The following is a 15237-nucleotide window of genomic DNA, read 5'->3' on the forward strand; positions in this document are numbered from 1 at the left end:
GAGAGAGAGAGAGAGGGAGAGAGAGAGAGGGAGAGAGAGAGAGAGGGAGAGAGACAGACACACAGAATGGCGTGTCCTGAATGTATTATGGGATGTGCACACAACTATCTTTGGTCATCTTGGTGTTACGTTCAGAACTACAGATCCAGATGTAGCAGCAGTGATGTCACTATCTGTACCAGATATCAGGATGAACAGATTCACCTACAGGACGCATCAATATCTGTTTTTACGATTTCTAAATAGATTGTTTTAACACCAGAATGGATCTATCTGCTTCATCTGAGTCTACGAGGAGGTAGAAGGAAGTTACCGCTTTTATTGTGGTAGTCTGAGTAACGTGACGTCATATCCGTTCCGTATCCATCAACCAAAACAAACCTCAGAGAGTATAAAACGTTGGAGGGTCGTCGTGGATACGACCTGCACCCTCCCATGTTAAATCCAGCATGGTAAACACTACACACTATACACACTATACTACACACTACACATCCAGTAAAGGATGGAAACACTTTGGGTTTCACACATTGACAGGAAAAGCAGAGCTACACAGAGCAGAGCTACTATCCTACTACAGTACATTATACTACTACAGTGCATTATACTACATTATACTTCTACAGTACATTATACTACTACAGTACTACAGTGCATTATATTACTACTACAGTACAGGAGCAGCTCGTTGGATCAGCTGTTGCGGATCAGACTGAGAGGATGTGAGAGTCACATGTTCATCAGTTCTCTGTTCTGGATCTGATGGTGACGCACAAAAACCAACCACAACAGCTGAGAGGTCAAACCGATGTGGAAGTAGTTCCACTCAGCCCTGGGACACACGCAACGTCAGGAGCGCGTGGCGGCTGCATCGCGTGGTGGCTGCATTGCGTGGTGGCTGCGTCGCGTGGCGGCTGCATCGCATGGCGGCTGCGTCGCATGGCGGCTGCATCGCATGGCGGCTGCATCGCATGGTGGCTGCGTGATACACGCGTCGGGTGTTCACACCAGCTGCATCTCAGCTGCGTGTCAGCTGCGTTTCTGCTGCTGCTGTCAGCCCTTTCTTTCTACATAGAGTTTCATTCCATTATAAATATCATTTATATTTATTTTAGACAGAGAAAGGTTCAGAAACGTGTGGTAATTTGTAAATAATAGTAATAATCCACAATTAAATCTCCGTACTATATTCATTCATGGAGCTCTCCAAGTCACTGCATGTTCTACAACACTGACTGCTCATATTTCAGAATAAAAGCCTCGTGTTAACAAATGAAGGAATTCTGTCCATAGAAAAAACACTTGAGGGCTTTTATTTTTAAATGAAAGCAGGAAGTGTTGATTTAAAAATACGTCTTTACTTTTTTTCACTCTCTCTCTCTCTCTATATATATGTATATATATATATATATCCTCAGATTGAAAGCAGTAGTTTAAATTCACTGACATGGTGACAGTCCATTAGACCAATTCATATTTATCTAAAATGCTAATGTTGTATTTTGATGACCATAAAAAAACACCACTTTTCAGAGATTTAGCAATAAACAACAAAAGATAGAAATTCAGTTCAGTTTTTTCCCTCACGAGTGAGACCTCTTCTCAAACAAATGAATAAAGGATCTCTGAAACAGTAAACCAACCCAACATCTCCACGGCGCCGTTACTGCAACTCTGAAGCCATACCTGCTGTTTCTGTCTCATGGTTTCTGATGCCACTGGCCACAAAGTACTCGACGAAACCCCAGTGTTCAATACTGAATTAATAAAATACATTATGAAATGAATATTCATATGAATAAATTGTGTAAAATATATAAATGAAGCAACAATTTGTGAAATAATTGGAGAAAGTGTTGAAACTCAACTCATTATTATTAATATTATTATTATTATGAAATGTTATATCATTAGTCATCAGTTTTATGAGAGTTCATTTTTAATTCATTACAGACATTTTGATTTCTAAATATTCTTCCCGTTTTCCTGCAGTCGGTGGAACAACCAGGCTGAAAACCATAGTGAAGACTATGAGAAGCTGTCATTAGTCATTCTGAGCCAATGACACGCTGCGGGTGAGTTCAGGAGTCATTAGTTAGCCATGCAGAGATTAACACCTTGGCAGAGCTTCAACATCTGGGCAATCACAGAAAGATGTTCTGAAAGGCGTTTGGAAGACATCCCAGCAGCCCTGAACACGGAGGAACACGAAGCTGTGGCCCAGCCCTCCGTTTCACTTCTCCCTGAAACAGCAGCGGTGAGGACTGAAGACACCGTCATCAGTAATGTCTCTTCCTCATATTCCAACGGAGCTCTGCTCTCAAACAGGAACTGCTTCCATGTTTGAATCCGTGAGGTTTCTAAAGTGATGACATTTCAGCTGAGTCAGTTTACCCACAATGACTGGCCTTTATTACAGACTAACGGATCCTAACGACGAGACCGAGGATAGAAACATATGATGAGATCAGGAGCAGTTTGACCCCCCCACCCTGAAGGTCTGAGCCTGGGGACGGACCGCCTGTCAACAGCCATTCAGAGGACAGACGTGTCCTTCAGCACCACGGACGCAGACGGACTCCAATAATGGGCTGATAGAAAAGTGACTGAGCAGGAATCTGGGAGGAATGTGAAGGATTTGAAGAAGTGATGATGAAGCTGTTGTTGTTCAGAGAATGAGAGACTGGGAGACTGGACCTGATTGTTCAGTTAAATGCTGCTCGTTGTCTTCTAGACTGTGGATGTTTCAGCAGGCGTCCTCAGCCTGCAGTCCAGTCTGACTCAGTCAATACCAGCAGCCTCATGTCCTCTATCAATGCCTGTCCTCACTGTCACTAAATGCAGATCACAAGTCATGTTGTCTGCCAACGTTCAGAGAATAAAAACACCCAACGACTAGCCCAGGGGTCGGCAACCTTTACTCTCTAAAGAGACATTTTAGGCAAAAAAACTGAAAAAATAAATCTGTCTGGAGCCGCAAAACGTGTGATCATTGTGATGAAGGTAACACAGTTTATAGTCTAAGTATATAGTATAGAAGTCTAATGCAGTGAGGGCCAAAGAGACAATGTACTACGGAGCATTAGGACCACATTGAGGGAAAACACATCGGAGATTTACACAATAAAATCAGAATATTACGAGAATAACTTAAAATAACATGTAAAATTAATAGTTTATGATATTACGACTTTATTCTCGTAATATTCTGACTGTATTCTGTAAATCTCAGATGTATTTGTTTTCCTCAATGTGGCCCTGATATTCCGTCATACTGTCGTACCATAGACCTACAACATGATCAATACAAATGAAAATGTAAACAAAGATCAGTTATTCATTTCCATGTTTAATAATCCACAGAGAGGAGCTGGAGAGGAGCTGAAGAGATGCTTCTGGTCTAGAAGGAGGGTTCTGCTAGTGTCCTACAGAATGAGATGATCCATCAGAAGTATTTCTGTTCACTCAGCACCAGCTGCCTTTAGAAACCTTTATTCTGGGAGGAAACCCCATCCAATGAAGCTATGTCTACTGGTGGACCATTTGGAGTTGTGCTACACGACCCAGTTGGTCCTGACATGGTTCAGAGTCTGGACTGGGTTTGGGCTGTTTGTTGCATAAAGCTCTGGGCTCAGATCAGTGTGTTGCCTTATCCTTTAAAACTAACAACCAGTAACAGATCAGACAGAATGAAGAACTACTATCAAGTTCTGTTGGGTCCAGTCTGAAGCTCCGGGTTCAAGTTCAATTCAATTCAATGTATTTTATATAACGTCTCGAGATAACTTCGGTTATCTTTATATATAGAGCAGGTCTAGACCGTCCTCTATAGTTTAGAGACCCAACAAGAGATCCCACCCAGAGCATTGCATGGCGCTGTGGCCAGAAAAACTCCCCGTTTAGCGGGTAGAGACCTGGAGCAGAACCGGGCTCTGGGTTCGGCCATCTGGTTCCTGCATGTGAATCTTTATAAACGGATTCTGCATTCACACGTACAATCTGTAGCTACAGGACAAGATGTTGGTATCAGAAGCGTTCTGGTTTCCGTTTGTAGCCGGAGTCGTATCGACCAGTCATGTTGGAGCAGGCTTTGGCTGAACGCATCTGTGAACCCCCGGATATCGTCTGATGAGGACTGAGCTTTTTATTGGTTTAAAATGTGCTTATATTTTGGTCCAGTCGTACACATCCAAAAGGTTTTTACAGGTGCTGGATCAACACAAGGCAAACAAGACTCGGTCAAACCGAGTATCTGTCTGGACCGGATCTGGTCAGGATGTGAATTTGTGGCTAAATTGTTCCACCAACAGTCAGAGGTCAGAGGTCAGAGGTCATGTCTATTATGTTTTGTGAACAGTTTTTTTCCACTTATATCTTAATGTTTGATTGAAAGAAAACTTCTAATGAAGCCAATGACATTCAGTAATAGTAAATGGTAACATTTACTCGTCAGTATATTATACATTTATACAAGGTGAAAAGGTATTATCATGACATACAGTCTGCAGGTTAACAGTTTAAAGCATGTGTATCTAAAGCATTCATCATATAAGTGGTGCGTAACAATATAAACATACTTCACTAAAGTGTATGTCATCACTGACGTTGATGCTGCTGTATTTATTCCTAGATGGAGTGTTGATGGAGCAGCTAACATGTTAGCATCGCCTGGCACTGATCCATCCAGACTTCATTCAGAAAACAAGCGTTTCAAGAGTTGTTTGCTTGTCGTCATGGTAACAGACCCGTCAAAGCATGAATTCTGTCTTTTTACAAATCAACATCAATAGGTCGTTTTTCTGCATCATTTTGATCCGTTTATTGTATTATTATTATTATTATTATTATTATTATTATTTTGGGTTCATACCGCAGTAGTGACGCGTGGCTCGCTCCCCAGAAAACCTAAACACAGAACTGTTCTCCGCCTTTTCATTTAGAAAGAGCAACGACCAATGAGGAGACTCCAACATTCGGCCGACCAATCCTGGAACTTCATCACTCAGTGACAGACTTTTGTGTTTGTAGGGCTGCTGGCCCTCTGAGGTCCAAGATTCAGAAAACAGGATCCACACACTCCCGTCGGTACCATCGGGAGCTCCCGTCGGTACCGTCGGTACCATCGGGAGCTCCCAGCAATATTAATAAAGCAACGTTTGGATCTAACAGAGATCTTCGTCAAGTCAGCATCACAAAGCAGAACAGGAAGCATGTGGACGCAGATACGTCACCACTCAGCAGGACCGATCAGGTCACACAGCTGGACCGATCAGGTCACACAGCTGGACCGATCAGGTCACACAGCTGGACCAGTCAGGTCACACAGCTGGACCGATCAGGTCACACAGCTGGACCAGTCAGGTCACACAGCTGGACCGATCAGGTCACACAGCTGGACCGATCAGGTCACACAGCTGGACCGATCAGGTCACACAGCTGGACCGATCAGGTCACACAGCTGGACCAGTCAGGTCACACAGCTGGACCGATCAGGTCACACAGCTGGACCGATCAGGTCACACAGCTGGACCAGTCAGGTCACACAGCTGGACCGATCATGGAGGCAGAACTCTCCTCCAGGAGACACTGGAAGCATGGAGTCACTGTTAGACCACTAAGACGATATACACAGCTCACTGAGGGCCGCAGGTTGGGTCCTCTGGATCTGTTAATCCTGCCATGTCAGTCTTAAATGCTCCTCACAACCTCACGCCTCCTCGTGCACCAGCTCCTTGTGCACCAGCTCCTCGTGCACCAGCTCCTCGTGCACCAGCTCTGGATGTGTTCTGTTCTGATCTGTAACCTCTGGCTGCTTTCACACCTGCATCCACAGCTGTCCACTCGTCACACCTGACCGCCAGCGCCTCGTTCAAGTCACCGTCTGCGTTTGCATGCGAGCGCTTAACGTGTGGAACTGTGCTTGTATATTTACATGTCCGTGTGCATGCATGCATACACGCAGGGTGTGCATGTGCACATTCTGCATGCATTCATACATACCAACGAGCAGCGGTTCTGGTTATTTATAGAGAGGCTATATCAGAGCACCGTATGTGTCAGCTGCTGCTCTCAAAATGGCCACAGAAAGCACGAGCAAAAGCACGAGCAACAGCACGAGCAACAGCACGAGCAACAGCAGGAAAACTAGGAGGGAAAGTAGGTGGAACAAATGAAAGTGCATGTAACAACCTGTGTGTGTGTGTGCGTCAGCTATGGGTGTGTGACTGCAGGACATTTTTGTCGTCGAACAGGTCCACAAAATATACATGTACGTACGCAAACGTGCACACGGAGCTGGAGATACTAATAAGCCTGGAGAGGTTACACACACACACACATATACAACCAGTCTCACACACACACACACACACACACACGTGCACACACGTGCACACATGCAGAATAGCAACTAGTAGAGCCTGTTCAGCTCAGCAGAGCAGCAGCAGCTCTGACTCACACTACACTGTCAAACTGTCCCACTGACAACAAGGACTCGTTCCACAGCAGAGCCTCCACCGGAGAGAGAGAGACAGAGAGAGAGAGAGAGAGAGACAGACAGACAGAGAGAGAGAGACAGAGAGAGAGAGAGACAGAGAGAGAGAGAGAGAGAGACAGACAGACAGAGAGAGAGAGACAGAGAGAGAGAGAGACAGAGAGAGAGAGAGAGAGGCAGAGAGACAGAGAGAGAGAGAGAGAGAGAGAGAGAGAGAGAGACAGAGAGAGAGGCAGAGAGAGAGAGAGAGAGAGAGACAGAGAGAGAGAGAGACAGAGAGAGAGAGAGACAGAGAGAGAGACAGAGAGAGACAGACAGACAGAGAGAGAGAGACAGAGAGAGAGAGGCAGAGAGACAGAGGAGGGCGTTGATGATAGCTGAGGGAGATCTCTGTGTCTCCCTGTAGCCTGAGATGAGACTCAGAGTCTCTCGTTCACATTTGGACTCACTTGATGAAGCAGCGAGCTCCCTCGAATGTGTATCCTTCCTCCCATCCTGTTGGTAGATCTGTGAAGACAGGGGAGGACGGGGAGGACAGGGAGGACAGGGGGAGACAGGGGAGGACAGGGGGACGGGACAAACACAAGACAGAACCATCAGCAGCAGCACAGACATGAAGCTGATTACAGGCAGCAACACGCAGCAACGAGCAGCGTCTGGACCTCAAACAGATCATTCAGCTGCTGCCCTTTAACGCCCCCCCATCATACTGTAGGTTCCTCTGGACCGGTTCTGTTCTGTTCAGCCTCCATCATACTGTAGGTTCTATTCAGCCTCCATCCTACTGTAGGTTCTGTTCAGCCTCCATCATACTGTAGGTTCCTCCGGACCGGTTCTGTTCTGTTCAGCCTCCATCCTACTGTAGGTTCTGTTCAGCCTCCATCCTACTGTAGGTTCTGTTCAGCCTCCATCATACTGTAGGTTCCTCCGGACCGGTTCTGTTCTGTTCAGCCTCCATCATACTGTAGGTTCTATTCAGCCTCCATCCTACTGTAGGTTCTGTTCTGTTCAGCCTCCATCCTACTGTAGGTTCTGTTCAGCCTCCATCCTACTGTAGGTTCTGTTCTGTTCAGCCTCCATCATACTGTAGGTTCTGTTCTGTTCAGCCTCCATCCTACTGTAGGTTCTGTTCTGTTCAGCCTCCATCATACTGTAGGTTCTATTCAGCCTCCATCCTACTGTAGGTTCTGTTCTGTTCAGCCTCCATCATACTGTAGGTTCTATTCAGCCTCCATCCTACTGTAGGTTCTGTTCTGTTCAGCCTCCATCATACTGTAGGTTCTGTTCAGCCTCCATCCTACTGTAGGTTCTGTTCTGCTCAGCCTCCATCATACTGTAGGTTCTGTTCTGTTCAGCCTCCATCCTACTGTAGGTTCTGTTCAGCCTCCATCATACTGTAGGTTCCTCCGGACCGGTTCTGTTCTGTTCAGCCTCCATCCTACTGTAGGTTCTGTTCTGTTCAGCCTCCATCATACTGTAGGTTCTGTTCAGCCTCCATCATACTGTAGGTTCCTCCGGACCGGTTCTGTTCTGTTCAGCCTCCATCATACTGTAGGTTCTGTTCAGCCTCCATCATACTGTAGGTTCTGTTCTGCTCAGCCTCCATCATACTGTAGGTTCTGTTCTGTTCAGGAGGAGAGGAGGAGAGGAGAGGGAGGAGGAGAGGAGGAGAGGAGGAGAGGAGGAGAGGAGGAGAGGAGAGGGAGGAGGAGAGGAGAGAGGAGGAGAGGAGAGGAGGAGAGGAGAGGGAGGGGGAGAGGAGGAGAGGAGGAGAGGGAGGAGAGGAGAGGGAGGGGGAGAGGAGGAGAGGAGAGGGAGGAGAGGGAGGGGGGGAGAGGAGGAGAGGAGGAGAGGAGGAGAGGAGGAGAGGAGAGGAGGAGGAGAGGAGAGAGGAGGAGAGGAGGAGAGGAGGAGAGGAGAGGGAGGGGGAGAGGAGGAGAGGAGAGGGAGGAGAGGGAGGGGGAGAGGAGGAGAGGAGAGGGAGGGGGAGAGGAGGAGAGGAGAGAGGGAGAGGAGGAGAGGAGAGGGAGGAGGAGAGGAGAGAGGAGGAGAGGAGGAGAGGAGGAGAGGAGAGGGAGGGGGGAGAGGAGGAGAGGAGGAGAGGAGGAGAGGATAGAGGAGGAGAGGAGGAGAGGAGGAGAGGAGAGGGAGGGGGGAGAGGAGGAGAGGAGAGGGAGGGGGGAGAGGAGGAGAGGAGGAGAGGAGGAGAGAGGAGGAGAGAGGAGAGGAGGAAAGAGGAGGAGAGGAGAGGAGGGAGGAGAGGAGAGGAGGAAAGAGGAGGAGAGAGGAGAGGAGGAAAGAGGAGGAGAGGAGAAGGAGAGAGAGGAGAGGAGAGGAGGAAAGAGGAGGAGAGGAGAGGAAAGAGGAGGAGAGGAGAGGAGAGGGGAGAGGAGAGGAGAGGAGAGGAGAGGAGGAAAGAGGAGGAGAGGAAAGAGGAGGAGAGGAGATAGGAGGAGAGGAGATAGGAGAGAGGAAAGGAGAGAGGAAAGGAGAGGAGGTGTTGCTCTGCTGCAGTCAGACTGATCTCTTCAGTCTTCAGTTCTCTGCAACTTGTCGCCCTTTTTTCCCTCCACCGTGACACGCAGAGAACCAGAACCAGAACCAGAACCGGAGAACCAGAACCAGAACCAGAACCAAAGAACCAGAACCAGAACCAGAACCGGAGAACCTCCCCCTGGTGCTGCTGCTTTATTCCTTGGGGACTGAGGACTGATCGTCGGGTTCTGGTCGGGTTATTAATCGGGTTGTTATTGACCCACCTTGAGTCTTCCGGTGGCCGGTGATCACCGCCTCTCCGGTAACCGGGTGCAGCCAGGTGGAGCTCTTCGCTTCTTCACTGTTGGTGAAGAAAAACGGGAGAAAACGGGAGAATGTGAAACAGAGACAATGCGACGCAGAAACACAGCAGTGACATGAAGACATGAAGACATGACTCCAGATCGATAATCCATAATCTATTTACTTGATGAAGAAGATGCGTCCGTCTCGAGACACCCCGTAACTCCAGAGAGACGGCAGACAGGAGAGCCAGTCCGGCTGAGGATCCGCCGCCATGTCTCCGAGCACTACAGCTCCTCTACAGAGACTCTGCAGATCCGCTCTCTGCTACTCACACAGACTACAGATACAGACACGGGGCCACGCGCAGAGCGCAGGCACGCACAATCCCTCACGCACGCGCTTACCAACGATGTGAACGCGCCTAGAGGATAAAGACACAAGCAATGATCTCCTGCCACGTGAGGGGGGGGGGGGTAGGAGGCAGGAGGGAGGAGATAGGAGGGAGGAGGTAGGAGATAGGAGGCAGGAGGGAGGAGATAGGAGGGAGGAGGTAGGAGATAGGAGGGAGGAGGTAGGAGATAGGAGGGAGGAGGGAGGAGATAGGAGGGAGGAGGGAGGAGATAGGAGGGAGGAGGTAGGAGGGAGGAGATAGGAGGCAGGAGGGAGGAGGCAGGAGGGAGGAGATAGGAGGGAGGAGATAGGAGGCAGGAGGGAGGAGGTAGGAGATAGGAGGCAGGAGGGAGGAGATAGGAGGGAGGAGGTAGGAGATAGGAGGGAGGAGGGAGGAAATAGGAGGGAGGAGGTAGGAGGGAGGAGATAGGAGGCAGGAGGGAGGAGACAGGAGGGAGGAGATAGGAGATAGGAGGCAGGAGGGAGGAGATAGGAGGGAGGAGGTAGGAGATAGGAGGGAGGAGATAGGAGGGAGGAGGTAGGAGGGAGGAGATAGGAGGCAGGAGGGAGGAGGCAGGAGGGAGGAGATAGGAGGGAGGAGATAGGAGGCAGGAGGGAGGAGGTAGGAGATAGGAGGCAGGAGGGAGGAGATAGGAGGGAGGAGGTAGGAGATAGGAGGGAGGAGGGAGGAGATAGGAGGGAGGAGGTAGGAGGGAGGAGATAGGAGGCAGGAGGGAGGAGATAGGAGGGAGGAGATAGGAGGGAGGAGATAGGAGGCAGGAGGGAGGAGATAGGAGGGAGGAGATAGGAGGCAGGAGGGAGGAGATAGGAGGGAGGAGGTAGGAGATAGGAGGCAGGAGGGAGGAGGGAGGAGGGAGGATATAGGAGGGAGGAGATAGGAGGTAGGAGGGAGGAGATAGGAGGCAGGAGGGAGGAGATAGGAGGGAGGAGATAGGAGGCAGGAGGGAGGAGATAGGAGGCAGGAGGGAGGAGATAGGAGGGAGGAGATAGGAGGGAGGAGATAGGAGGCAGGAGGGAGGAGATAGGAGGGAGGAGATAGGAGGCAGGAGGGAGGAGATAGGAGGGAGGAGGTAGGAGGCAGGAGGGAGGAGATAGGAGGGAGGAGATAGGAGGCAGGAGGGAGGAGGAAGGAGATAGGACGCAGGAGGGATGAGGTAGGAGGCAGGAGGGAGGAGATAGGAGGCAGGAATGAGGAGGTAGGAGATATGAGGGAGGAGATAGGAGACAGGAGGGAGGAGATAGGAGGGAGGAGATAGGAGGGAGGAGATAGGAGGCAGGAGGGAGGAGATAGGAGGGAGGAGGTAGGAGATAGGAGGGAGGAGGGAGGAGATAGGAGGGAGGAGATAGGAGGCAGGAGGGAGGAGATAGGAGGCAGGAGGGAGGAGATAGGAGGGAGGAGGTAGGAGATAGGAGGTAGGAGGCAGGAGGGAGGAGATAGGAGGGAGGAGGTAGGAGGCAGGAGGCAGGAGGGAGGAGATAGGAGGGAGGAGGGAGGAGATAGGAGGGAGGAGATAGGAGGGAGGAGATAGGAGGGAGGAGGTAGGAGATAGGAGGGAGGAGATAGGAGGGAGGAGATAGGAGGCAGGAGGGAGGAGATAGGAGGGAGGAGGTAGGAGATAGGAGGTAGGAGGCAGGAGGGAGGAGATAGGAGGGAGGAGATAGGAGGCAGGAGGGAGGAGATAGGAGGCAGGAGGGAGGAGATAGGAGGGAGGAGATAGGAGGTAGGAGATAGGAGATAGGAGGCAGGAGGGAGGAGATAGGAGGGAGGAGATAGGAGGCAGGAGGGAGGAGATAGGAGGCAGGAGGGAGGAGGAAGGAGATAGGACGCAGGAGGGATGAGGTAGGAGGCAGGAGGGAGGAGATAGGAGGCAGGAATGAGGAGGTAGGAGATATGAGGGAGGAGATAGGAGACAGGAGGGAGGAGATAGGAGGGAGGAGATAGGAGGCAGGAGGGAGGAGATAGGAGGGAGGAGATAGGAGGCAGGATATAGGAGATAGGAGGGAGGAGGCAGGAGATAGGAGGGAGGACGCAGGAGGCAGTAGATAGGAGGCAGGAGGGCGGAGGCAGGAGATAGGGGGTAGGAGGCAGGAGATAGGAGGTAGGAGGCAGGAGATAGGAGGGAGGAGGCAGTAGATAGGATGCAGGAGGGAGGAGATAGGAGGCAGGAATGAGGAGATAGGAGGTAGGAGATAGGAGGGAGGAGATAGGAGGGAGGAGGCAGGAGACAGGAGGCAGGAGGTAGGAGGCAGGAGGCAGGAGGTAGGAGGCAGGAGGCAGGAGGCAGGAGGTAGGAGGCAGGAGGTAGGGGGTAGGAGGTAGGGGCAGGAGGTAGGAGGCAGGAGGCAGGAGGTAGGAGGTAGGAAATAGGAGGGAGGAGGCAGGAGGCATGAGGTAGGAGGTAGGAGGCAGGAGGTAGGAGGTAGAAGACAGGAGGTAGGAGGCAGGAGGTAGGAGGTAGGGGCAGGAGGTAAGAGGCAGGAGGCAGGAGGTAGGAGGCAGGAGGTAGGGGGTAGGAGGCAAGAGGTAGGAGGCAGGAGGTAGGAGGCAGGAGGTAGGGGGTAGGAGGTAGGAGGTAGAAGACAGGATGCAGGAGGGAGGAGATAGGAGGCAGGAATGAGGAGATAGGAGGTAGGAGATAGGAGGCAGGAGGGAGGAGATAGGAGGGAGGAGGCAGGAGACAGGAGGGAGGAAGCAGGAGGCAGGAGGGAGGAGGTAGGAAATAGGAGGGAGGAGGCAGGAGACAGGAGGCAAGAGGTAGGAGGCAGGAGGCAGGAGGTAGGAGGCAGGAGGCAGGAGGCAGGAGATAGGAGGTAGGGGGTAGGGGGTAGGAGGTAGGAGGCAGGAGGCAGGAGGTAGGAGGTAGGAAATAGGAGGGAGGAGGCAGGAGGCATGAGGCATGAGGTAGGAGGTAGGAGGCAGGAGGTAGGAGGTAGAAGACAGGATGTAGGAGGCAGGAGGTAGGGGGTAGGAGGCAAGAGGTAGGAGGCAGGAGGTAGGAGGCAGGAGGTAGGGGGTAGGAGGTAGGAGGTAGAAGACAGGATGCAGGAGGGAGGAGATAGGAGGCAGGAATGAGGAGATAGGAGGTAGGAGATAGGAGGCAGGAGGGAGGAGATAGGAGGGAGGAGGCAGGAGACAGGAGGGAGGAAGCAGGAGGCAGGAGGGAGGAGGTAGGAAATAGGAGGGAGGAGGCAGGAGACAGGAGGCAAGAGGTAGGAGGCAGGAGGCAGGAGGTAGGAGGCAGGAGGCAGGAGGCAGGAGATAGGAGGTAGGGGGTAGGGGGTAGGAGGTAGGAGGCAGGAGGCAGGAGGTAGGAGGTAGGAAATAGGAGGGAGGAGGCAGGAGGCATGAGGTAGGAGGTAGGAGGCAGGAGGTAGGAGGTAGAAGACAGGATGTAGGAGGCAGGAGGTAGGAGGTAGGGGCAGGAGGTAGGAGGCAGGAGGCAGGAGGTAGGAGGCAGGAGGTAGGGGGTAGGAGGCAAGAGGTAGGAGGCAGGAGGTAGGGGGTAGGAGGTAGGAGGTAGAAGACAGGAGGCAGGAGGCAGGAGGTAGGAGGTAGGGGGTAGGAGGTAGGAGGTAGAAGACAGGAGGCAAGAGGTAGGAGGCAGGAGGTAGGGGGTAGAAGGTAGGAGGCAGGAGGTAGGAGGCAGGAGGTAGGGGGTAGGGGGTAGGAGGTAGAGGCAGGAGGTAGGGGGTAGAAGGTAGGAGGCAGGAGGTAGGAGGCAGGAGGTAGGGGGTAGAAGGTAGGAGGCAGGAGGTAGGAGGCAGGAGGTAGGGGGTAGAAGGTAGGAGGCAGGAGGTAGGAGGCAGGAGGTAGGGGGTAGAAGGTAGGAGGCAGGAGGTAGGAGGTGGGGTAGTTATTCATTTTTAGATTTTTTTGGCAGACCTAATTGGCCCCAATCAACATTACATATATATTATATATATATATATGTATATAATATATAATATATTATATATATTATATGTGTATAATATATATATATATATATTATGTATATATATATATATATATTATATACCAACCCAGGGCGTCATGTTATTTGACACTAGCTGGATACTTACAGTATCTCTACTTCCTTTATTTATTAAACATAAAAACATAATTTACATTCAGTAGAACAATCACAAAAGAGCCAGAGGTATATCACACTAAACAAATATACAATATAAGGTATTTATTGTTTAATTTATATTTATGAATAAAAGATTGTTTTGGTGTTTTTGAATAAACCAAACACCACATTTACTCAATAATGTCTTTATAGATCTGATCCATCACTGATCTGCAGAGCTCTTCATGTCTTTTATTTAGTTTCTGCATGTAGTGATTGACAGGTTCATATTTATTAATACTGTTAAAGGACACTTCCTTCATCACTATTATGTATTTATGAGGAAGACTCCAGACCACCAGCAGAGCGGAGCTCTCCATTCTCTCTCCGGCGGCGTCCTGCTGCCACAACGGTAGAGATGGTGAAAGACGGAGACTGAAGAGAACCAAAGGGAGGACACTATTCTATTGTTCCTGGATTACATGTTAAAGAACACAACAGTCCATCTCATCAACAGAGATCAGTGTTGTTACTGCAGCGCTGGCTAGTGGCTCTGAAAGAGTCCTCCGAAACCGAGTGACCTCTTGTAGTCTAGATCCTAAATCAATGTCCCCTGCTCCGGTTAACGGAGCCTAACTGGATTATTGATATATATCATCCTTTATTCATCCATGTTTCTATTATATATTGATCTGTATATTAATGTATTGATGTGTCTCTTTAGAAGTGATCACAGGATTATTGTTTTTATTAATGAAGGAAATGCAGCTCAGTTCAAAGAGTTAAACCACTGAACCACCTCTCAGAGCAGCCAATCAGCAGCAGTCAATCAGCTGCAGCCAATCAGCAGCAGTCAATCAGCTGCAGCCAATCAGCAGCAGCCAATCAGCAGCAGCCAATCAGCAGCAGTCAATCAGCTGCAGCCAATCAGCAGCAGCCAATCAGCTGCAGTCAATCAGCTGCAGCCAATCAGCAGCAGCCAATCAGCAGCAGTCAATCAGCTGCAGCCAATCAGCAGCAGTCAATCAGCTGCAGCCAATCAGCAGCAGCCAATCAGCAGCAGCCAATCAGCAGCAGTCAATCAGCTGCAGCCAATCAGCAGCAGCCAATCAGCTGCAGTCAATCAGCTGCAGCCAATCAGCAGCAGCCAATCAGCTGCAGTCAATCAGCAGCAGCCAATCAGCTGCAGTCAATCAGCTGCAGCCAATCAGCAGCAGCCAATCAGCTGCAGCCAATCAGCTGCAGCCAATCAGCTGCAGCCAATCAGCTGCAGTCAATCAGCTGCAGCCAATCAGCAGCAGCCAATCAGCTGCAGTCAATCAGCAGCAGCCAATCAGGTGCAGCCAATCAGCTGCAGTCAATCAGCTGCAGCCAATCAGCAGCAGCCAATCAGCTGCAGCCAATCAGCTGCAGCCAATCAGCTGCAGCCAATCAGCAGCAGCCAATCAGCTGCAGCCAATCAGCAGCAGCCAATCAGCAGCAGCCAATCAGCTGCAGCCA

At 50.3% G+C, this 15237-nt stretch overlaps 1 protein-coding gene and 1 long non-coding RNA gene across 2 annotated transcripts in view; one reads left to right on the forward strand and one right to left on the reverse strand.

Moving 5' to 3' along the window:
- Positions 1-9680, reverse strand: part of LOC141762342 (pleckstrin homology domain-containing family A member 5-like) — a 118859-nt gene extending 109179 nt beyond the window's left edge. The window contains exons 1-3 of the mRNA XM_074626426.1: positions 9456-9680; positions 9253-9329; positions 6943-7000 (exon numbers count right to left, since the gene is read on the reverse strand). Of these exons, the coding sequence (XP_074482527.1) occupies positions 6943-7000; positions 9253-9329; positions 9456-9547 (227 nt within the window). The 5' untranslated portion in view covers positions 9548-9680. The remainder of the gene's footprint in view (positions 1-6942; positions 7001-9252; positions 9330-9455) is intronic.
- LOC141761510 (uncharacterized) lies at positions 7013-7465 on the forward strand. Its single transcript, XR_012592589.1, has 3 exons — positions 7013-7227; positions 7284-7358; positions 7415-7465. It is a non-coding gene; the product is annotated as an uncharacterized LOC141761510 (long non-coding RNA).
- Positions 9681-15237: the final 5557 nt, after the last annotated feature.

Source organism: Sebastes fasciatus, chromosome 23 (genome assembly GCF_043250625.1).
Source record: "Sebastes fasciatus isolate fSebFas1 chromosome 23, fSebFas1.pri, whole genome shotgun sequence".
Lineage (NCBI taxonomy): Eukaryota > Metazoa > Chordata > Actinopteri > Perciformes > Sebastidae > Sebastes > Sebastes fasciatus.